The sequence below is a fragment of the Neolamprologus brichardi genome, chromosome 18, assembly GCF_056152115.1.
Source record: "Neolamprologus brichardi isolate AB-2024 chromosome 18, ASM5615211v1, whole genome shotgun sequence".
Taxonomy (NCBI): Eukaryota; Metazoa; Chordata; class Actinopteri; order Cichliformes; family Cichlidae; genus Neolamprologus; species Neolamprologus brichardi.
Window position 1 is genome coordinate 16,483,442 of NC_142121.1, and position 23,975 is coordinate 16,507,416.

At 37.0% G+C, this 23,975-nt stretch overlaps 1 protein-coding gene across 4 annotated transcripts; it reads left to right on the top strand.

Moving 5' to 3' along the window:
* Nucleotides 1–7,206: 7,206 nt before the first annotated feature.
* LOC148097715 (macrophage mannose receptor 1-like) lies at nt 7,207–21,445 on the top strand. 4 transcript variants are annotated; one of them, XM_087831430.1, is made up of 32 exons: nt 7,207–7,381; nt 7,590–7,946; nt 8,037–8,207; nt 8,289–8,444; nt 8,692–8,802; nt 9,260–9,397; nt 9,514–9,690; nt 10,521–10,675; nt 11,311–11,424; nt 11,562–11,677; nt 11,818–11,966; nt 12,061–12,260; nt 12,617–12,732; nt 13,212–13,287; nt 13,411–13,564; nt 13,859–13,897; nt 15,163–15,326; nt 15,453–15,514; nt 15,848–15,948; nt 16,037–16,179; nt 16,528–16,633; nt 17,084–17,211; nt 17,529–17,573; nt 17,745–17,789; nt 17,914–18,016; nt 18,437–18,669; nt 18,987–19,152; nt 19,607–19,771; nt 19,886–20,002; nt 20,230–20,385; nt 20,674–20,703; nt 20,852–21,445. In XM_087831430.1, exons 1-32 carry the CDS (start codon nt 7,207–7,209, stop codon nt 21,091–21,093), a joined length of 4,410 nt encoding a protein of 1,469 aa, XP_087687556.1. In that variant the 3' UTR covers nt 21,094–21,445. The 4 variants fall into 4 exon arrangements, with proteins under 4 accessions (XP_087687556.1, XP_087687557.1, XP_087687558.1 ...); XM_087831431.1 differs by having other exon boundaries at nt 7,256–7,381; nt 13,215–13,287; XM_087831432.1 differs by lacking the exon at nt 17,529–17,573 and having other exon boundaries at nt 7,256–7,381.
* The last annotated feature ends 2,530 nt before the right edge of the window (nt 21,446–23,975 follow it).

Below are 23,975 nucleotides of genomic sequence, written 5' to 3' on the forward strand. Positions count from 1 at the left end.
AATCAAATCAAATCAATCGAACAAATAAACACTACGATTGATTTGTTATCTAAAATCTACAGTGGCTACTTACCCGTCGGAGGACATGCATCATTCAGGACTATGAGGTCGTCAATGGCAATATCTCTGCTTGGTTCATCCCCAACTATTGCCTCAAAAATCACCTCGAATTCAAAAGCACAAATGTCGTGTCATAGCTCTGTCTTTTACATGACATCCTTTAAAGTATAATTGCTAAAATGATGAAAGTATGTGTTTCATTATCCTTGAAATATGTAAAATGTCTATTTTTTTAATTACTTGACAAATTGCATCAAAATGGTAAAAACAAAGACACAAGGAAAAAGCCATACAGGAGAAAACATAATTAAAAAAATCAGTTAATCAGTTATTGACATCAGCTAATTGACAGTGGCAATCTTTATATATATATATATATATATATATATATATATATATATATATATATATATATATATATATATGTATATAGTATTAGATGAAGTGTAACAATATTGTGCCGGAGGAAAAAACCTCAAAACAGTATATATTTTTATATTATATTATTAGACAAACTACAGAAAATGTATAAAATGACATAAAAAACAAAAAAACATTGTGTTTATGTGTACATACCTGATATGTGCTATGAGGACTGAGAAGTGTCACTCTTCCATGCCTCCAGTGCTTCCCCTGATCACCTGCTCTGGTCCACAGCTTGAGGGGATCTTTGTGGCTGCTGAGGGTTTGAAGATACACATTTAGCTCTCCCACGCCATTTCCCTCCATGTAGTACCAGAACATTAGGCATTCCCCCTTTGAAGGGGTAGGCTTGAGCACCGCGCTCGTCATTGCACCTCTGGACCCCACAGGATGGCTCCACAACTGGGCGCTCAGGTAATAACCTACAAATATGTGGCGTTATCATACATTCTGCTTTATTTTGAGGACATGCATAGTTATATTTGTGCACAGGTTGCTTAGCTTGGAAAGGCACCGTGTTTATTAAATCACTAACTATATCATGTGTGACAATGCGTCATCCTCAAAAAAACATTGCAGGTACTTTCAAATAAGATCAAATATTTCTACTGAAAACGTATCATGTGCCAATAAACACAACACATGCACTGCATCTCTATTCCTGCCTTAAACTTCAAGATTGGAAAGGAAACAACAAATACTGACAATAAAGTGGACTTTGGCCTTGATAAAATGTAATTCATTCATACTCCCCAGAGGATGAATCATGTCACTTCAACTGATCTACTGAGCTTTATTCCAACAACACAAAACATTTAATATATGTGTGGTTTTGAAAATCAACCGTATATTGTTATTCTAAACATTTGCATACCTTGATCTGTCCCCAGTGTGTGATCCACTCTGGGGCCTGAAGAGAGGGCTGGTTGGGACTCTCCGGTGATCCGGTCCCAGCTGAAGTTTGCAGATTGGTGAGGCAGCAGACCACAAAGGGAGCCCTGGAAGGTGCACTCTCTCTCTGGTGGACAAGAACCATTTTCGCCGCTGAACACCACTACGTCATCAATGGCTATGCTCCCTTGTTCACCTCCCGTAACAGCTTCTATAATAAACTGGAAAACAGGTATACATCAGATTTTGTTGCACAAAATATTTTTCCAGTAGTATTTCTTGAAAAAGATTTTGCCAACAGACAAACAAACAAGCTATAGCAATTACAAAAACATCAGTTATACCTGTATTGGTTTGTCGCTGTTGAAGGTAAGATCAGCATAATGCCATTTGTTTCCTTGGGTGCCACTTCTCATCCACATAACTGTCTCTGGCTCACCAGAATGCTTTGCAATAAACTTGAGTGAGCCTGATGATGAGAGAACAGCAATACATTTAATGTATCTCAATTCATTAAAATACATATTGTTATCTCTCTGTGCATTTAGATTAAATTTGCCTCCAAGTGCAGTTATGGACAGCGGTTCACGTACCAATGCTGTTGCCAAATATGTGGTACCAGAAACTCACACAAAGCACTTGATCCGCAGGCTGAGGAAAGCTAATGAGTCTGGCTGCCGATGAGATGTTTAGGTTTCGTTTAGCTTCTATGAGCATGTAGTAGCCTGCAGAAGAAAAACAAAACACAACAGGAGATACACTCAGAGCAATCTCATAAACTTTGAAGTGATGAGTGAGATGGAAAAGTCAAGTTATACACTCACTTGAATTTACTGCAATTTGTAATAGATGATACATAAATCTTACACGTGAGCAGATATTTAAGATAATGACTGCGTTATTAATACTACAGAAGAGCACATGACCTAAAAGACACATCAGAGGCCATGCATAGTACTCTGGATGGTTTTATAGTTTACTTAAACTGTGTTGCTATATAGTTTCATGATGGCTTTAATATTATTCATTAATCACAATATTCCAATCCATATCTCCCAGGAAGATCCAAAATATTAAACCTATGTGTTAATGCTCAGTAGGCTACTCACCATTCCCAGTTGGGCGATCATATCCACCTTTACTCTTTTCCCACAAGAGACTGGCTCTGTAGTCATGGTACCATGCACAGGTATCCTTTTCAAAGTCACATGAAAGGTGGTCTGTACCTCCAGCTGGGACTTCCCCCTCTTTACAGTATTCAAAGTTGATATCATCCAACATAACATCCAGTTTTTCCAAAAATGAAAGACTGAATGAAAACAGTAGCTGCAAAAAGAAAAAGACCTTTACTCTTCATTTGTTCTGAAAAGTCAGTATTAAATTCATAATCAACAATTAGAAAGTATTTTTTCACCCTTATAAGAGAAGATTACTGCATTTCTTTGAAGACACCCCCCCCCCCCCCCCCCCCCCAACAATCTCTTAGTTATGATTGCAGAGGGTCAAAAATGAACAAATGGTTCCTTAAACTCTCTGTACTGTGTTTGTACACTGCTGCTTTTAAGTACAGTAGGACATTACTGAAAACATGACACTTTCATCTTGCCACGCAAACACGGTTGAAACCCTGATGTCATCCACTGGGTTAAAACAGGTTCCAGTATGGCTGAAAAAAACTGACGGATGTTTACATTTTTTACAAGTACAAAAGACGTCTATTGGGTCCATACATGACAAAATGAGAAGAATAGATTAGATTACTAAATTAAAAGAATTAAAGGCATATTTTTTAACAATGACAACTACTTTGGTCGATACGTCAGAACAAACAGCCATAAAATTAGTATTAAAGCATCTTCATAATGCTGAGTGCTATGGTTTTGCATTTTTAGTGAAAGAAATGCTTTATTGTTCCCCCAGATGCAGAGGTGTTCCAGAAGAACAGGAAACAGTTAAAGATCAGATAAAGATCAATATAATATGAGGGAGGAACTAAAAAGATATTAACCTTAATTAAATGTTTGCTGTTACTTTCTATGTATAGGTTAAAGTCTACAGGATGCTTTGCTAACCTTGTATCCTCCTGGCTGATTTCCAATTAACGCTGTGGCATTCTCCCAACCATCTGTTTCACCAGAAATCTTCAGTAAATCTGTTTCAGTGTGGTCTCTGATCACTTTTACTGTAAGAGCTGATCTTGATGGGAGCGATGATGATTCTTGATCATAAATATGGTACCAAAACCTGAAACATATTAACAGACAGATTACATAAAAACAGATAACTGCTGGCACGGGGCATTCTGATATGCACTATCAATCAGGAACTCAGCTGTGGGACTCATATATTAATGATTACTTTTTAGTACCTAATCTGGCATCCCAGAGCAGCTCCCTGGTCAACAGAATATTCCAAATCAGCATCTGAAAAAATCCCACCTCCTTCCTTACCATCTATATGCATTACATGACCTGTGGCAATCAGAAAAAAAAATCCAGTGTTAACAGGCTAAATCTCATAATCAAATGAAAAATGGATCTCAGTAGTTTGTGCATCCACTTTAAAATGTGCCATCAACAATATGAGAGGAAGTTATACTAATCACCCCATGAACTTCCTGTGGTATGGTCCTGTCCAGGTATTAAGGTAATGTTTGCCATCTGCCTTCTCCAGGAATAAGAGGTCTGACTAACATCTTTCCAACCACAGGAGTGATCCTCAAAGTCGCATGAGCCTTTTAGATGATATATCAAATTATGGATTTATCATTGAAAGCTACAAACTAAAAGTGCAAAGAAAAAGTTCTGATGTCAAGCTTTTACATAGCATCTCACAACCAGTGTTTGTAAATTAACGAACAAATTTACTCATGTAAAAAGAAAAACTGTAACTTCAAAGTAGAACAGTAAGTAGAACACATGATCGCTTATATTTGTTTATTTGTGCTTTAATTGTGTTTACATTTCTTACAGACTGCAACAGGTACAAAATAATGATCATGATGTAGTCAAAGAGTTATAAATCTTAACAGATGCACGAGTTACTCAACACATGTTAAACTGGCCATGTGCATGAGACAAGGACATCACAATTTCTCCAGTAATGTCTGGGAAATTTTAAATAGCTGACACTAAAATATAAATTTAAGCTTCAGGCTAACTTGTGTAGAACGACCACATACCACAAAATTCCTCATCAGAGCCGTTGCCACAATTCTTTGAAATCACAGTTGAGGTCAGCAGGAACACGTTTACCAGAATTACTGTTAAATTCCTCATCAGGACGAGACGAGATGATGACTAACAGTACTGTGAAGACAGTTTCATTACAAGAAGATATCAAGGAGACATGTTTATTGGTGCATTTTATTTATATTACTCTTATTCATACATTTTAAAGCTACTACAGCAAACACTGCACAATTTGTCATAGGTTACACGAGTCATGAGTGCTCTCCCTTACTGTTATACCCCTTATTTCCTCAGGATGTACAAAAAATATAGTGCAAGCAATTTCAGATTAAAGAAACATACCTGAAAGCAGAGCAAATATTTGTTTCACATCTAAACAAAGATGACAAGAGAAATGTGAGGAGTCCAAATAAAGAGAAACATCTCAATATCATAACCAGGTTACAGTGTAAGTCCAGTATTTCAGTTTGTACCTGAAATATTGGACATCAGCTTTTATTACCACAGCTGAGCTGAGATTGTGAAACCTTATCAAACACCAAAGTCCAGGGTGTGCTCAATGAACTATACTGCATGTCTATCATTTGCTTGTAAATCATAACTCGTAATGCATGGCTAACTTATATTTTGTAGATTCCAAAAGCATTTAATGGCTTGAGAACATGGTTTAGGGTCAAGCATTTAACTTTTTTTCTTTTGGTCTTACTAATGTGTCTTGTTGCTATTAAAATTGATATAAATATACAAAAGTGGAGAGCTCTCACTTTTTTTGTGAAGTAAACTTCCTGTTTAAAAGCTGTAATGGTCAAGCCTGTTGGGTCTGATCTGACCTTCTAACTGGGTCGGCTCCAGGAAAATCTGGACAAACTAATATAAGGATATAAGGATTGTTTTTTATACTTGGATAGCAATTGAAATAACACACCTCTTACCCTTGTACATCACATGTAATTATTCCCTAATAATGCTCTGCCAGGCCTTTAAAGCAGCCACCATTAGTTGCTGCTTGCTTGTGAGAAGCATGCTCTGTTGAGTTTAGATCAGCTGACTGACTTGGTTATTTAAGAACATCTTAAATAACCAACAGCTTTACTTTATCCATTTGTGAAGCTCTGTCCGATCAGTTTTCCAGGGTTTGGCTAAATCTGAGCAGAGAGTTCATCTGGATGCTTCTATCATCAATAGCATTAATATCATCAATAAACACCAGTTACCCAGTCCCACTGGTAGCCAAACATGCTGATACCATAACACTGCCTTCACCATGTTTGTCGGATAATTTTTCGGATTGTTAATGTTTTTCTCTTTCTTTGCATTTTTCTTTTCTTAGTTTCATTTCTCCAAAGATTTTTTTTCAGAACCGTGCACTCTATTTTAGATATTTTATGTCTAATCTGGGCTTTTTGTGTAAACAATAGTTTGCATGTTGTTGTAAAGTATTTGTGTTTATATTCTTGAAGGTATTTCTTTTGAATGACCCTACAATAATAGTTTTGTTTCTAAATATGTTGGAAAAAGTATTATTTTCTTTTTTGCTTAACAAAAGCTCGAGCTTTATTAGTGTAGCAGCTTCATCCAGGCATCATAAAAACATCATTGTGGTAACAAAGGTTCATACTTCAGCACAATGTGCCACCACAAAAAGGAGAATAACCAAAGGGGAAGTGAAAATACAAAATGCAGTGATAGATATTAAGGCAGAACTGGAAACAAAACAAAACAAAACAAACCAAACAAAAAAAAAAACATCTGAATGCCTACACCGTAAAGCAGGACATTATGTTACTACACTCAGGATGCACACAGTGTTTTCTTCATTAGCGTGACTGCAGCTAAGGAGGTAAAGCAAATTGGCGGTTGCCCCCCCCCCCCTCCGGATCTGTCATAACATTATGAATTATAGCATCGGTAGCATCAGTCACCTCAGCTTCATTGGGTGAGACACAGGGTAACCATTCACTTGCACACATTTGCACCTACAGCCATTGGGTACGTTACTTGTTGGCTTAAAAGCCAGAAAACCTGGAGAGACTCCAGGCAGCCTTGCAGTGAACATGCAAACTCTACACAGAAAATGCATTATGAATTTAATATACGTGTACAAATAAATAGAAGCACATTTCCTGCTTTTGCCTCTTCAGAGCAATATTCTTAATTTGTAACAAATATATCACTGAGTGTGATAGTAGACGATCTTGGGCTGTGTAGAATATTGCAGAATGCCTTTATCCTGATAACATTGTTACAGTATTATGGTACTGTAGTACTGTGAGGAACTTTGTGATTCTGACCCCTACTTAATCATAAGGAAGATGTCAAAGGCAACACTATAAATCCATATGTACTGCATCAAAGCTTGTGAATTACTGTTTCTCTGGGTCACTAATGCTGATTCATGAAACATGTTTAGCAAATTCTCTTACGCATTTCTTTCTTCCTATGGAGGGGAAGTGAATGGGACAGCTTTTTGCCGTGTCTGGAGTTTAACAGAAAGAGTGTGTGTTTGTGTGCTTTTGTGTATGTTGCCCTTCCTTCCTTCCTGTCCACCCATGTACCAGTAGCAAAATGTTGAAATGTGCCAATGTGAAACATGAGACTTTCTCAATGAAGGGGGGGGTGGGGGGTGGGGGGAAACAGAGTCATGTCAGAGATATTAAGGTTGCCTCCTTTTCATGTTCAGGCACATAAGTCCTCTGCTTGCAATGCATGGACATTGTCTGCTGCTCTGAGACTGGTTGGAGGAATGATGCTCCCAAGAATATCTCTAGCAGTCTTTGGCCTCTTCATCACAACATGCCAATGCTCAACAACAAATGGTACAGTATAAGCTCAAACATTTGATTTAACGATTTGTCATGACCAAGCCTTGAGAAACCCCACAATTTTTTGGGAAATATATTTATATATTAGGATGTTTATTGATTCAAACACGGCTTTTATTAAAGGCTTGTTTGAATCCATACTGGAATAAACTTTGTGCAATAGGCTGATCTTTTTTTTTTTTTAAAACTTTCCCCTTTGCAGATTCCCCATTTTCACTCATGAACAAAGCCACTGGTTTTTGTTTGCTGAAAAAGTATAGCCGCTGCCTTGACCTACGCTGGACGACTGATGACCGGCTTTATGTTACCACAACTAAAAAATGCCTGGGAGCTCAGGGCAAAAGTATAGGGAGTGAAGTGAGCCTGTATGACTGTGATGAAAAGAGCGACCTGCAAAAGTGGGATTGCAGGAATGGAACTCTGCTCGCCCTCAAAAATAATAATTTATTCATTGAGATGAAAGCTGATGAAACAATTGCTCTCTCAAAAACAACAGGACCAAATAACCAGTTCACAATTACAGGGACCTCAAGCGGTGCTTGTACAAGAACATACAGAGGTATAGTATAAAACATATGCTTTTATGTGTAAGTGTGCATTTGTCTATAGCCACTTGACCCAACCTGAATCCTTTTCTTTTCACCTCCAGAGTTATTTACCATTGAGGGAAATGCATTCGGAAAGATCTGCATGTTTCCCTTCCTTTACAAAGACCGGTGGTATGGAGACTGCACTACATTTGACTCCTCAACAAAGCGACCATGGTGTGCAGTTGAAACAAAAGTTGAACGTGAACAGTGGGGATACTGCCCATCCACTTGTGAGTTTGTCAAATTTCAACATCACTGGAGTGAAAATGTAAGAATTATTTGAATTCATTTTTTTTTCTGTCAAAATACAGCCACAGATCACTGGAGAAAAAATCCCATAACAGGAGCATATTACCAGTTGAACATACAGTCATCTCTGACTTGGGGACAAGCGGATACCAGCTGTAAACAGCAGGCTGCCTCCTTGGTCAGTATTGTGGAGCCCAGTGAGCAAGCTTTGATCTCAGGTGAGGTGCCACCTGGTGGATATTTGCCAGAACTCAAACAGATGCAGCTTTTTGAATTTTAAATGAAATAATCAAGATTTTGGATTTCAAATACTTTTGATATTGCATGAACCTGCACTATATTTTAGTATTTATCTGTCTTATTCCTACCAACTGACTATTGTAAAGCTGATATTTTAATTCAGGAAAGAAAAACAAGTGCTTTTCTTTTTTTGTCCCGCTGTCTCATAAACACTTGAACACACAGCATTATTGGGAGCAGGGAGAAAAAAACTTTGGATTGGGTTAGTTTTGGACCCAGAACATGGTTGGCAGTGGACTGATGGCAAACCTTTCCGTTATCTGCGATGGGATTCTGGTAAGTCCTCCCTGCAAGGACGAAGTTACTTTCAGCAATAATCCTCAAAACATCTGAGCGATCTGGAAATTAACTGAAAAGTTGCAGAAAATTACAGTGTTAAGCAAATATAATCTGTTAGCCTAACTCCTGTGACAACTAGACTCTTAGGGTAAAAGGTTTTTCAAGAATTCATGTACATAATTGTAAGAAGTAAAACAGTCTAAACCTAAAAAAACAACAACAACTAAATATTCATTCATGTCTCCAAGTTTCTGCTAATTATTACACATTTTTATCTTTTTGAACTAATACAGTATTTTCATTTTCTATCCCTCTTTTGTTAGTTTTTCTAAATGCTAAATACTACCAATATTGTTACAAATTACTCAAAGATTTAAAGTACTCCTAAAATTTTTATTGTGCATGATTGGGTCACGTGTGAGTGTTAACCATCATCATTATTATCTTGATTTAGGGAATCCACTTCCTAATCCAGGACACAACTGTGCAATTCTTGACACTGCTGGAGAGCACTCTTGGCAAAGTTCATCCTGTACCAAGAAAATGGGCTACATCTGCTACAAAGATGGGGTCCCACCAGCACCTCCACAAAGTATATAAAAAAATTCTATTCTGTTTTACCGCGATTTGAATATTTCTCTAGATTGCAGTAGTTTCTGGGGGACATCAGAAGTGAAGTTCTTATATATTTGTTCTTTTCATCATCAGTTGAACAAGGATTTTGCTCAGCACCTTGGATTCCCTACAATGGCCACTGTTTTCATCTTCAGCGTAATACTCAAACATGGTCTGGCGCTCAGAAAGCTTGTCGTGCAGAAGGCGGCGACTTAGCGACCATCCGAAATGTGGAGGATCAAAGCTTTGTGATCTCTCAGCTTGGATACGGTATGTGGCAATCATATCTCCATGAAATAATGTTAATACAAAACAGATTCCCAACAGCAAATATATTTCATACATTTGACAAGGTGCACATGTGCTGAGATTTCCAGTTTGTAATTCACTAATAGCATCATTAAACTCTTTATTGTTGTGGCAGGATATGGTAAACTTTAGGGATATTTTGTGGTTTAAAAAAAGTACACAGGCTTAGGTCACAACATCTTTATTTGCATTTAATTTAAATCGTGTTTTTTTTTAAACTCTAACTAAACTGTCTATCTCACCTAAACCTAATCAAAATGTGTATTCCACCTAATCCAGTTTCTATTTACACCTACTGAGTTTATTCAAGTTTGTCTTTAATCAAAACCAAAATGTTTACTAATACATAAACAGCCAGTGAGTACAAAGCGAGTAAGCACTCAATAATATATGAATAACAGTTTCACTTCGTAATATCTCTGAGATAGTGCTGTATTCATCTCTATATCATAATTGTTTTTACTCTGGCAAATAATAAAAAAATACTGAATTTTGTATAAAAGACTAATTATTAAGAAAGCCTTAACAGATGAGAATGACATGCACACTTTACACATAATAACTGGCAGCATGACTGTACATTTAGGAGTGACAATAGAGATCATGTCATTCATTCAGCTCTAGCTTGCTGCGAGTCTATGTCAAATATTTCCACGCATGTGTGAGCTGTTAAAGTACAATCCAGACAATGCCTCTCGCTCTTTACCAGTCTATGAACTGTACAAGTAATTTTCAGTGTAATGGGGAAATTTGAGCTTCTGGCTGATATTTGGTCCATTATTTTTCTGTAGCATCCACTGATGAGCTTTGGATTGGACTGAATGACATTAGGACAGAGGGACTGTTTGATTGGAGTGACCACTCTCATGTGTCCTTCACCAGCTGGGAATATGGAAAACCAGGAGTCTCCACTGATGGAGATAACTGTGTTCTCATCAGGGGAGAGGTAAGACCTTGTGCATATTTATTCATCTATATATGTTTAGCTAGACAAATCATGCATGGAGGAAGCATAATCCACTACCCTTGATGTATCGATCTTCAAGAAAAAGTTTTGTAAGAAATATTAAACTGTATTTTTTGTGCTGTTTTTAGAGTACATGTTTTACAATACTGATATTTTACACATTTTTCTACCGTTTTAACTTAGTTGTGTGCTGCAGAATATTTTCTTCCGACATTTTTCTTCATAGTTTCCACACTGGTTTACAAAGTTGAATGTTATGAAATCTGTATCTTAGGTGTGGTAGACTGGTAAAATAGATTCACTGTGAGAGAAAACAGGGCAAGACTCCTTTAGAATTAGAAGGCAATGAATTTACTTCTATAGCCATGTGTCATTCTTACGAAATATCTAAACTTTAAAACATTTCATGATTTGAAGGTTTTGGGCACGTTACAGGCTTTTTGGATGTGATAGTGTTTTACTGCACATATAAGCACTTTGAGTGCTTAGTATTTTGAGAAATATACCAAAGCACCTTGGAGTAACTGTAATTACAGTGCTTTAAATATTTGCATTTTATCCATTCAGCAATCCAGCCCACAAATCAAGTGTTTACAATGCTTTTGTTCTTGCAGAACGGGAACTGGGCAGATCGGTCATGTGATGAGCAACATGGCTTTATCTGTATGAAGCAAAGTTCCACTGAAAGCACTGGAAGTGAACCAGATATAGACATCGGATGTAAAGCTGTGAGTAATAACAAAGCATGATTAAGGTTCAAATTTCACTTTGTAAAAACAGTAGTACATTCTAAAAAAATAGATTAAAAATAGATAAATGAAATTTTAATGTACTCCTCAGTTGTGATGTGTTTACTCTCTTATAGGGATGGAAAAAACATGGCTCCTACTGCTACTTTGTAGGCACTGAGACAAAGACTTTCAGTCAAGCTAGTGAAGACTGCAAGAGTTCAAACTCATACTTAGCTGATGTTTCAAATGGGTAAGAAAACAACCAGTTCATTTTTGTTATAAATCACATAACGACTTCTTTGGGAAATCCACAAACATGCATGCAGATGCATGTGCTGCACGGTATATTAAAAATGACAAGAAATCTATGAATTGTATACATTTTTGCAGGGTGGATAATGCCTTCCTTGTCAGCTTGGTGGGGTTGAGACCAGAGAAACACTTCTGGATAGGGCTCTCAAATCAAAAAAATATTGATGTTTTTGAGTGGACCAACTCACCCACAGTAAGGTTCACTCACTGGAATAGTCAAATGCCAGGTATGGATGCATCTGAATTTCTGTACTTAAATATCGGGAATAAACTGCAGCCCAATAAGTTGCACATGACTATTGCTTTCCTCAATGCCCTAAGGTTACCAGCAGGGCTGTGTTGCCATGACAACTGGGGTTTTGGCTGGACTTTGGGACCTGCTTCCCTGCACCAACAAAGAAAAATATATCTGCAAGTACATGGCAGAGGGGATGGTTCCAACTGCTCCACCACCAACTGTAGCTCCTCCTAAATGTCCAGAGGGTTGGACTCGAGTGGGAACGAGAGCTATGTGCGCTAAGGTACAACCTTCGGTCAGCCTTGAGTGAACTCAAAGAAACTTTGTCTATTGTGGAGTATTTAGCACTGGCACTTTACAGCAATGCGATGTCAGCCAAAATATGCTATAAGTATGAATGTGAGTGTAAGTGGGTCTCTGTGTGTTAGTCCTATGATACACTAGCAACCTGTCAGTTTTAAGAATCTCTTCATTCATTACGATGGGGACTTGTTCTTTGTGTTTTGCATTCTATTTCTCCTTATTCCTCAGGACTCCATTCAGTGTTGTGCTCACAAAATTAAATTAAATTCAATGACCTTCAATGCATGAACTATCTGCGGTTGAGAAATTTACAGAGTTGTTGTCTTGCGTTTGAAGTTTTTTACAGGTCCTCGCGCAGAAGAAAAGACTTGGTTTGAGGCCAGGGATTACTGCAGGGCCATTGGAGGAGATCTGCTTAGCATCCACAGTTCTGCTGAGCTACGACTGTTCAGGTACAGCATGACTCAGTCTACAATAACAACTACTGTTTATAATATCTTCTGTCAATTATTTTCCAGTCTAAATCATACAACCATTAGTTTATCCTAACATAAGATCAAACTCTAGACAATGATCGTCTACGTAAAATAATCCTGTTTAAAAATATTCAGCATTCTGGCAAATATGTTTCACATTCACACAACACACCATGTTGGTGTTTTAACCTACTGAAAAAAAGCATTCATATAGTAGTAAATGTCACACCTACTTATCTGGCCTGTGTTCTATGCAGTAGCAAATTCAGATGCACCATATTTTCGACTTTCATCACCTGAAGTACCATATCTTGCCTGTAGGGTGAAAACGTATGGACATGTTTTAGCTGCTTCTCTGATGAGACTGACACCATCAGCTAACTGCTAATGTAGCTAAAAATGTTTGTTTTAGTACTTTAGAAGACAGTGAGAGTGTCGTTTCTTTTTTTGTACAGCAGAGGTGGAAAAGCCTGGATTGGACTTCACATTCCTGAAACAAGCACTGGTTATGCCTGGTCTGATGGAAGCCCAGTAAGTTAATGGCATTCTGTTCTTGTTGTTCTTTTGTTTTTTTGTCATTAAATCATTAAATGTTATTTTAATAAAATATTTACAATTACTCAACATAATGTTGTTGTTTCTTATTGTTAACAGCTAGATTTCCAGCACTGGCAGGAAGGAGAACCAAACAATTTCAACAATGCAGAATCTTGTGCTGAGTTTGTGATACATAACTGGGATGACGAAGGTTCTTGGAATGATTTGAACTGTGACAGTTACAATGACTGGTTGTGTCAGATCCGTGCAGGTATAGTTGACTGAATGCTGACCAGTCTCAGTGCTGGAACATTTTTTAACTAACTTTCATATGCATGTTCTTTTCTGTCTTCGGGGGTGAAGAGATTATTGTTAATATTCACAATATTATGTAATTTTAGTGTATATGATTGGAGAAATTGTCACTATTGTTGAAACACATTTCGGACTAAAAATAATGACTGCATTACAGTATACTGCAGTGTAGACTACACTGTGCCACCACATGTTTACTGTTGCTTTCCTTTCCTTTGAATAAAATGGACTTCTGTCTGTGTTCTTGCAGGAGTGACTCCAAAACTACCTTCGAATAATACTGTGGTGGGTAAGTTTACATGAATTAACCTCGAACATAACCTGGGTGAATAACACATATGCACTACAACACCTGGATTGCAGATCTGCCCGAGTACAGCTTCATCCTTTTTGGTGGTTTCGCATTGTAGCTCAAACTTGCAATTTCCCAAAGCAGTCTGATAAATCATTTTCATTGTTACCTTTCAAATAAACAAACTTATACTATAAATTATAAACAGTATTTTTATAGAGCATGAGACCAATATAGAAAAAAACTAAGGAGGAAAAAGAGAGGTTATATTTAAAGATAAGGACTGCTTAGTGACACTTCATAAACTGATTACATGTAATCATCAGCATTTTTACATATTGGATTTGTATATGATGTGTTTTGATAATTTCTATCCATTTTCATATTGTGGTGCTCATGATCAGTGTTATGTAAATGTAGTATATTAATTTGAATTTAAGCATGTGATGCTTAGATTAAGCATCCACCTTTTTACCAACTTTAAAGGTCTAGTATAAGGACAATATACAGTATACTGTTAGTATAGCTGTGAAACATCTGCATACATCATGTTGAATTCAGTTTTGTAAACCCACAAAGTGATGAAGTGATCAAAACCTGCACACTAAGAAAATCTACTGGAGAACACATTAAAAATTATTTGGTGGCGGTGTGGAGGCAAAGTCACGCTCTACTATGTGGACAACTAAAAATGGTTATTTTAAAAAATGTTTTTAAACTACTTGTGTCCTACATAACAGATTTAAGCAAAGTTCATTCATTAGGTTTAGATTTAGATTGGAATACCATTTGTGTTCTCATGTAACAATAATATTATTTTAGAATGACATTAATACAGGACAAGGTTCAGTTACCTTTGCATAAAAAATAGATGGTATAATTGAGTGAGTGTGTAATGAACTTGAATTAGTATTGAATTAGTACCTTTTTTTAAACAAATATATCTGTACTTCTACTTAGGTAAAGAATGCTTGTACTTTACTTGCTCCACCTCTGATAATGACATCACTGAAGAAATTAATGAATAAAAATAAATTTTAGTTGAAAAATATTTGGGATGATCTGAATATCAATGGGATAGATTTTACATTTTATACCTTTTTATTCATTGTGTACCTTCAGCCCTCTTCAAAAGTCTGATGTGGCCACCAGGTGTTTTAGTTGCTCTTTTTTAACGTTGGGTCTCCTTGGACAAACAGATCTGACCAAAAGATACGGTAGAACACTGACAAGTCTATCAATGTATTTCTAAACTTTTACAGAATTCAATACCACTTCGGATGGTTGGCTGGAGCGGAGAGGGAATCAGTATTTTATTAGCAAAATGTCAATGTCCATGGAAGATGCTCGTCACTTCTGTCAGCAGAGGCACAGTGACATAGTATCTATAACCAGTAAAGAGGAAAATGTTTTCCTATGGAAACAGGTAAATATCTATGTATTTAATTTGTACTTTTTTGTTTTGTTTTATTAATATATTAGAGCAGGCCGAAAACATTAGAATGTGACACACACTAGAGATAATTGTGCATATTTATGTGTGTGTCTACAGATATCCAGAAGCTATGGGCGTTATTATATAGGTTTGTCTGTGGATCTTGATGGGTCAGCTTGGTGAGTAATCATTAATGCCATAAGGGGAAAAGGGAGATTTTAGGCCGACTCATGATCATTGATAAGAAGTGCATTTCCTATTAGATTTGTAATGAGGTACATTTCCTTTTTTTACTGGTTAAGTTTCAGATATCAGTTCAAAAGACCTGTCATTTGATCTAAAGAAGATTTTTCTTTTTCAGTCATCAGTGAACTGAATCCATGTTGTCACATGTTTGTTTATTTATTATGGAATAGAAATAGTGACACCATAATACAAAAAAGTCTAACATCAAATTATGAATATTTTCATATGATCCAATTAAAAATTTAACTATAATGCTCTACATTAAGGTGGATGGATGGTACTCCGGTGTCATTTCGAAGATGGGATGAAGATCAACCCAGCACTAGTGGCTTTGATCAAAACTGTGTTTTTATGTCTTATCACATGGGTGAGTAAAAATGCTCTGAACGCTTGAATTGAAAAATGATCAAATCTAGACACGATGTCTGGATTAAAATAATTGATTGATCTTATAGGCTTCTGGAGGACTTCTAATTGTGGAAGAGAGCTTTCATTTATTTGCAAGCGAGGAAGGACATTGCCAACCAACACCACCGCGGCCCCAACAGTTGCTCCAACAGGTGGCTGCCCAAACAGATGGATGAAATTTGGCACAAAGGTCAGACTTTTAAACCTTTATTTCAGAGAAGTTTTTAAAATGACAACATTACAGCAGAGGCCCACCATCAAATTTTACATTGAGCCTTTATTTGGCTTCAAATGTCAAGTTGATTCTTCAAAATGTAATAAATCACTAAATAAAACACAAATGAAGGAGAATCAAGGAAGCAGAAAGACGTTTGTCAAATGTGGAGTGGCATTAAAAAAAAGTCAGCAAATTTTGACCCCTCCATCTGTGTACTTCATTCAGTACTAATTATAAATGAGATCATCTAAAATACACAGGTTTCAGTGGTGAAATATTTCACCTAACTCTTATAATAATAATTACATTTCTTTTCTGCAGTGTTACAACATCTTTAACGAAAGGCAGATCACCTGGGAATATGCACGGTCAAAATGCATTGATGTGGGGGGCAATTTAGTCTCTATACCTACAAGAAGTGTGCAAGGTTAGTTCTAATTATGTTTTATTCAGATTTGGATTTAAACTTTGGATTTAAACTTTAACTCTTTCCCCCTTAAATACCTACTAGGTGCATCCCCCGTTTCTCTTTTCTGGACTCAATGGTTTCTGTTATATTTTAGGTCTGCTTCCAGAACAAAATTACTGGGTGTGCTTCTGAAGTTAGTGTGGTTGATCTCTGTCTGTACTTAGGGCTACATATTACTAGGGCTAAGTTTGGAAAAACCTAAAGCCCATTCAAATGGCTGTCAAACCACATTTTTATCGGTGTATATTAAGGTTTCAAAACTCCTCATTAAGGGCACAGAGGAGGTCATTATGGAGGAAAGAGTTAAACATATCATACAGCTTATGAAGATGTGAATACTTTACCAAAAATGGAAAAGAAACCAGAAACCTACATTTAATATCTTGTGTCTGTATTTTCAATTTTCAGCATTTTTGATCACCAGAATGGTTCATACAGCATCTACAGACCTGTGGATTGGTTTGAATGCTATAAGCCAAGAGGGATTTTTCTGGACCGATGGGAAAAAAAGGCAATACACCAACTGGGGCTATTCTGTGAGTTCATTCAATCTCATACAGGTGTAATGTGAAGCTAATCCTTTGTACAACTATCAGTAGCTGTATTGTTATTTTACAGCTTGCTTTTGTATCATGATTTCACATTTTCAATTAAATTAAATTAAATTTCATTTATATAGCACCAAATCACAGCAGCAGTCGCCAATGCGCATTTCTTGTCGAGTTACAGATATATATTCAGTGATGCTATGATTTAATTGAACTACACAGAATTTAGTGTCCAGCTCTGACCAGCATTTTATTTTTCACTGAAATTTTAAAGAAATATTTACACTAGCAAATTTTGATTTTAGAGACGTGAACAACCTTTTGGGATGATGTATCCGAGATGGAATGAGGTAAACATAGTTTGAGCTATGCGTTGTGATCTGACAGGTAGGTGTGGTTATAGATGTGTCCAGTGATGCTGGGCTTGGTCAGAGGTCAATGTCAAACTCCAACCAAAAGTTTTTCTTCTCCCAGGAATAGAAATGTTAATGAAATATTAATAATGATCATTTTGATTGCAGCGACATCATCGTCATCCTGGCACCTTTTATAAAAGATGGAATGAGGTAATGATTTTCAATATTAGTTTAAGCATGTCACCACTGCTTGTATGCAACAAGTAATCTTTATTAATTGCACATTTAAAAAAAAGAGATTTTAAAATCATGATCACTTACCATTCTTACCCAGGATGAATGTGTTGTAATGAACGGAAATCCTGTTTTTGGGATTGGTAAATGGACAACAAGGTCTTGCAATGACACCAATGGATATATATGTCAACGGAATCTTGGTGAGTCCATCTCTTTGGAGTAGACATTTTCAGAGGCTAAACATAATTCATAAAATATTTTGTTCTCCTGCAGTCTCGCCATTTAGGGGTAGGGTTAAGTAGCATTTGATCCAAACTCAAAAAGAGCTTCATTTCAAACATAAGCCTTAATTCTATTATTATATTTACATTTATCTAACATCTAACCCATAATGAAGTCGTTGGAGATCTGGTGGATCTTAAGACGTTAAATTGTTGTTGTACAACTGCATTCCAGTGGTAGCTCACTCATATCAATGTGTTTGGCCTGCTATGGGGAACAAATTTGCAAATAATGCACAACAAAATAAATAAAAAGTCCTGTTGATAGTTATAATGTTTGCAGTGGTGCAAAAAATGTAAATTAATCTCATGTCTAATTTTATTTTTTGCTCTTAACAGATCCAAACATGAAAGCACCACCTGAAACCATAGATTATAATATCTATGAGACTCTGGGAAATGACAGCATCAAGATTATTACTCAAAATCTGACCTGGGATGATGCTCAGAAACGTTGTAAAGCTGATAAAGCCAACTTGGCCAGCCTGCGAAATGACTGGACACAGGCATATGCTGAGCTAATGGCTATAAAACTCAATACTCCTCTTTGGATTGGACTTAACAAACAGCAGGTACAAGGCTGCAACTATCCAAAATTACTATAAAAACTATAAAAAGTACTATAAAATGATTAAACATACAGGACACTTGAAAATAAGAGTTATACAGGGTTCTTTGGTTATGTATAAAACAAGATGCGATAAAGTTATTAAATGACTTATTTTGGAAAATCATGACAAATGGCATATGGTGCAAGGTTGCTGACTTCTTAATAAAATCTAAATTTGTAATCTATATAACACATATTGGCAGAAGCAGTTTTGACAGACAGAAAACATCCCCCACAAAACTATTGATTTGACAACATGTGATCCATGTTTCTTTTCAGACTAGAGGTTATTTTAAATATATTGATGGTTGGCATCTGAACAATGCTGGCTGGGCTGAATTTGAACCAAGCAGGGACAAACCTTGTGTGTATGTAGATGTGGATGGAAAATGGAGGACCGCTTTCTGCAATGTGACCATAAAAAGTGCCTGTATGCAGTCTACAGGTATGTTTTAACAAGTTAATGATTTTTTCCTACATCTTTGGCATCTTGATTATACCTCTTAACGTCTATATTAGATATTACTAAATTGGCAACTGCTAGGTAACTGGCCAATGTCAAGCAATCTCTGCTTATTAATGTCTTTAGAAGGATGTAGTTAAAAGTAAGAGGCAGGATTTTCAGTGCTCTGTGTTCTGATCATGTGAGAGTAACGAGAACAGAACTTTGATAGCCTGTGAGTGTTTGAGACCCATTACTGTCCATTAAATAAGCTATTTCAGAGGTTTTTTTTTCTTAGCTGGCTGTTGGTCAGCTCAAGTGTTTTTCTTTTATTATTTACATTAATTTACAGTAACAGACATCGCAGAACATTTTGATCCCAGGAGATAACCGTTTGACCAAGTCACAGTAAAACATTTTGTGATTCATTGAGCATTATTGCTTCTATTCTTCACAGAAGTGGCACCAACTGAGTCTACAATATTTCCTGGAAATTGTCCTGAAGATACAGATCTAGAGTACCAACAGAGCTACACATGGCTGCCATATAGGGGTTATTGTTATTTGTTTATCCAAGATGAAATTGAATGGGCAGATGCAGCTAGCAGCTGTGTAAGGCATGGTAAGATACATGCTGAATAATTTTAGAATCACTATACAGTAAATATTTGGTGTTAAGATTAAGCCTAATATGTGTTTTCAACATTGTTACAACCAGTCAATTTTTGTTTTTAAGGTGGAGTGTTGGCTAGCATTGAAGATCCCTCCGAGCAAGAATTCATCAAAGGCATTGTGACAAATTTCAAAGACAGACACAACTCTTTCTGGATTGGTCTGTTTAAAACTCATAAAGGTATGGCCACAATAAGTGTAATCTTTTAGTGTTTATAGAAAAACTATTTAATGAAACCATATTAACAATTTATTGACTTAATTGAAGAAACAAACTATAACCTCAAATCACCACTAAATCAGTACTGTTTATCATGTCTTTCTTGTCAGCAACTGTGTAGCCACATTCAGTGGGGTATTGGTAAGTTAGCAAAGTGAAAAAAGGAATACATTTCTGTTTGCCCCTAGGGACATGGCTTTGGTTGGATAGAACTATTTTGGACTTCGCTAACTGGGCTCAAGATGAGCCGGATTCTGATTATGGAGCAATCCAAACCTCAGATGGGACTTGGAACTCGGGTCGCAGATGGCACGACAGACCATATATCTGTAAAACAGCCAAAGGTAAAATAATTGTGTCAATGTGAAGTAATTATATCCAATTATTTATCGAAAAAAAATATTAACAAATGCACAACTATAATAATTTATAATTAATAATACTCATTACACGTGTTACTAAGCAGCTTGTTAGTACACCACACAGATGCCATCTACCATTGGATAGCTTACATCTTACTTTACATTAATGCTGAACGTTTTATGGTTTACAGGAAAGAGAGAGCTAATAAACCTATATGTTTGCGTTTTTACCATTTCTTTCTTTCTTTTCCTTTGTTTTTTTGCCACTAGTGATGCCTCAAACTTCAGGATCAAAAGATGGTAAGTTCTGTCTTTATATGCCTCTGTGTTGTTTAATTATATAACAATACTACTTGAACAATACTACAATACTACTAAAAATTTAGTGAAAATTTGTGAAAATTTAAATCATGTTTTAAAATCTGAACTTGCTTGCTTAAACCTGCAGGATCTAATGGAGATCAAGATCATCAAACTCGTGTCCACACTACTGTGGTAGTTGTACTGGTGATTACGATCACTTCCACACTGGTAGTCATTGCATTTTTCCTCTACAAGAAGTCTCCTGGTCCCTTCCCCACATTTGAAAATCCACTGTACTTCAATGGTGAACGATCGCAACCTGATGTGCTTGACACCAATAAACTAATAGAGAATGCAGAAAACCCTGAACCAGTTTTAACTTTGTGATTTTAGGTAGGGTCTATTAGGATATAAACTTTACTGTGTTCCAGACTGATGCATTACACTTTGATGATTTATTATTTGGTTGTTTACTATATGCAGTAAATACATGCAATTATTTAACAGTAAGTCACTAAGTGTGAGTTTCAGTGGAGGTGGCAACCTCATTACAGACCAATTTAAGCTCTAGGATGTCTGTATGAATAGGATTATTATTTGATTTGTCTTTCTTTATCCTTGTGATTGAATGTATATAATTATTACATGTGGTGCTTAGATCCACTAGTAGCTGTTCATTGCTTGTAGTCTTGAAATACATAAATGTACTGCCTGTTGGTATTGAATAAACATTAAACTTGGCAATAAACAATTAATGTGTATTTATTATGTTTAGTCGCTATCTTTCTAGTTTTCAAAAGCAAAATTTGTGTTAGCGTAACTGTGTAATTTGTTTTTTCTCAGGCACACTTTGGACTAACATATCTAATCTACATATGGGACAGCATGGTGTTGGTAATTAGTACTTAGTACCTCTTGCCTCTTGCAAGTAGTTCATGGGTGTAAAGTCAGGGTTTTCTGTGTGGTGTTCGCATGTGTCTGAGAGGTTTCCTCCCACAACCCAAAGGCATGCATGAAGTTAGGTTAACTGGTGATTCTAAACTGACAGTAGGTGTGAATGTTAGCATTGATGACAGTGGGGTACAGATTGGACAGGTTGTTGGAAAACAAACACACACAAAATAAACTAATGCTTTTGTGCCTGACACTGAATAAGACCAAATGCAGACTAAATCCCAGATTTTGTGCCTAACCTGTCAAGTAAATTCTGATTTAAAATTACAGTCGAAAAACCTGCAAAAATAACTGTCTGTGCCTTTCAGTCATTGTAGAACATCTGACTAATATTGTTCGTTAATGCTGCTTTCATATACCTGTTCCGAGTAGTACGCTGCGCACGCACGCAGTGAGAAAGCGCGAAGGTGAGACCCCCCCCCCCCAGTGTTGCCAACTTAGTGACTTTGTCACTATATTTAGCAAGTTTTCAGACCCCCTTAGCAACTAGCAACAAATCTGGCGACTTTTTCTGGTGTTATTGGAGACTTATTTATGACGGCGCAGGGTTGGAATTGTGACATAGAAAAAAAAACAATAATTGCTAATAGAAATTTAATTTGTAGTTCTAAATAAACTCTAAATGCATTTAGGATGTCTTTTACTCACTTTATGTCTCTTCCACTATGTTATTTCTCTCTCCAACAACGTACAATTACATTAGCATGACCAATTATGCAAATTAGGCAATGACGTCATTTAGCGACTTCTACCAACTTTTAGGACAACCAATAGCGATTTTCCTTTGAGCAAAGCAATTGAAATATGCCAGATAATCGAGCAGACAGATCAACATACAAAAGCTCTAGCAGCTCCAAAACAAATGGCAGCAAAGGTGGACACCTTGCATCACATAATAAAGAAAAAACGTCTACACAAAGTCAAGACAAAGACAGGCAATGAGCGGCATGCAACACTACCAGAAGAGAGGCCCGCTCACGCAAAAACAAACTGCAACAACTGTGGGGGCAGCCACGAGGCAAAAAGAGACAAATGCCCAGCATATGGCCAGCAATGCCATAAGTGCCAAAAATGGAATCACTTCCAGAAATGCTGCAAGTCATCACAAACACGGCAATTCAAAAAGAGACCCGTTAACCACATTGAGATGCAAGCGCCTAGCAGCGATGAGGAAATGTTCTATGTGATTGGAATTAATATAGACACTATAAATCCCTGCTTTCCATACAAGAATGACATTTTCACCACGGTGCATATTAATGGAAAACCCATAGAGCTCAAGGTGGACACTGCCGCCAAATGTAATGTCATGCCAGCTGACCTTTTTGAACATCTGAGACAAGATGAAAAACTCCTGCCATCACAGAAAACTAAACTGGTGGCATATGGAGGTGAGGAAATTCAAACAGCTGGCACAGCAACACTTTCATGCCACTCTGCAGGCAGGGAATACCCTTTGCAGTTCTTCGTAGTGAAACGGGACGTACAACCACTACTTGGCTTACCAGACTCACTCCGATTACAATTAATCACATTGAAAAAAGAAGTCCACCATGTAGCCAAGGATGTGGAAAGCACCTTTTCAGTACAGATCTTCTTAGAGTATTCAGATCTCTTCGAAGATAAACTTGGTAAGCTTCCGGTTACCTATTCCATGAAAATAGACCCAGAAGTCACACCAGTAGTAAAGCCTGCACGCAAAATACCAGTTCCAATGCAAGACAAGGTTAAAGCAGAATTAACCCGCATGGTCGAGTTGGGTGTGATCACCCCTGTCACTGAGCCAACAGAATGGGTGTCGTCTATGGTGGCAACCCACAAAAAAAATTCAGATGACATCAGACTCTGCATCAATCCAAGAGATCTAAACAAAGCGCTGAAACGCCCGCATCACCCTATGCGTACTATAGAGGAGGTAGCCGCCCAAATGCCTAACTCCAAAGTCTTTTCTATCCTGGATGCGAAATGCTCCTTTTGGCAGATAACGCTTGACCACAAATCATCCATGCTCACGACTTTCAGCTCTCCGTTTGGCAGATTCCGCTTTCTCAGAATGCCGTATGGAATAAATTCAGCCAGTGAGGTGTTCCAGCGTGCAATGGAGCAGATCTTTGCTGGATACCCCTGTGCTGTCATCGTCAACGACATAATCATCGGCGGAACAGATATGAAAGAGCATGAAGTGAATCTCAGAAAGGTACTGAAGTCAAGCTGAGACTCAACCCCCTAAAGTGCAAATTCCGTCTCAAAGAAGTCTGTTATGTTGGTCACATCTTCACAAACAAGGGCTTAAGGCCTGACCCAGCAAAGACTAA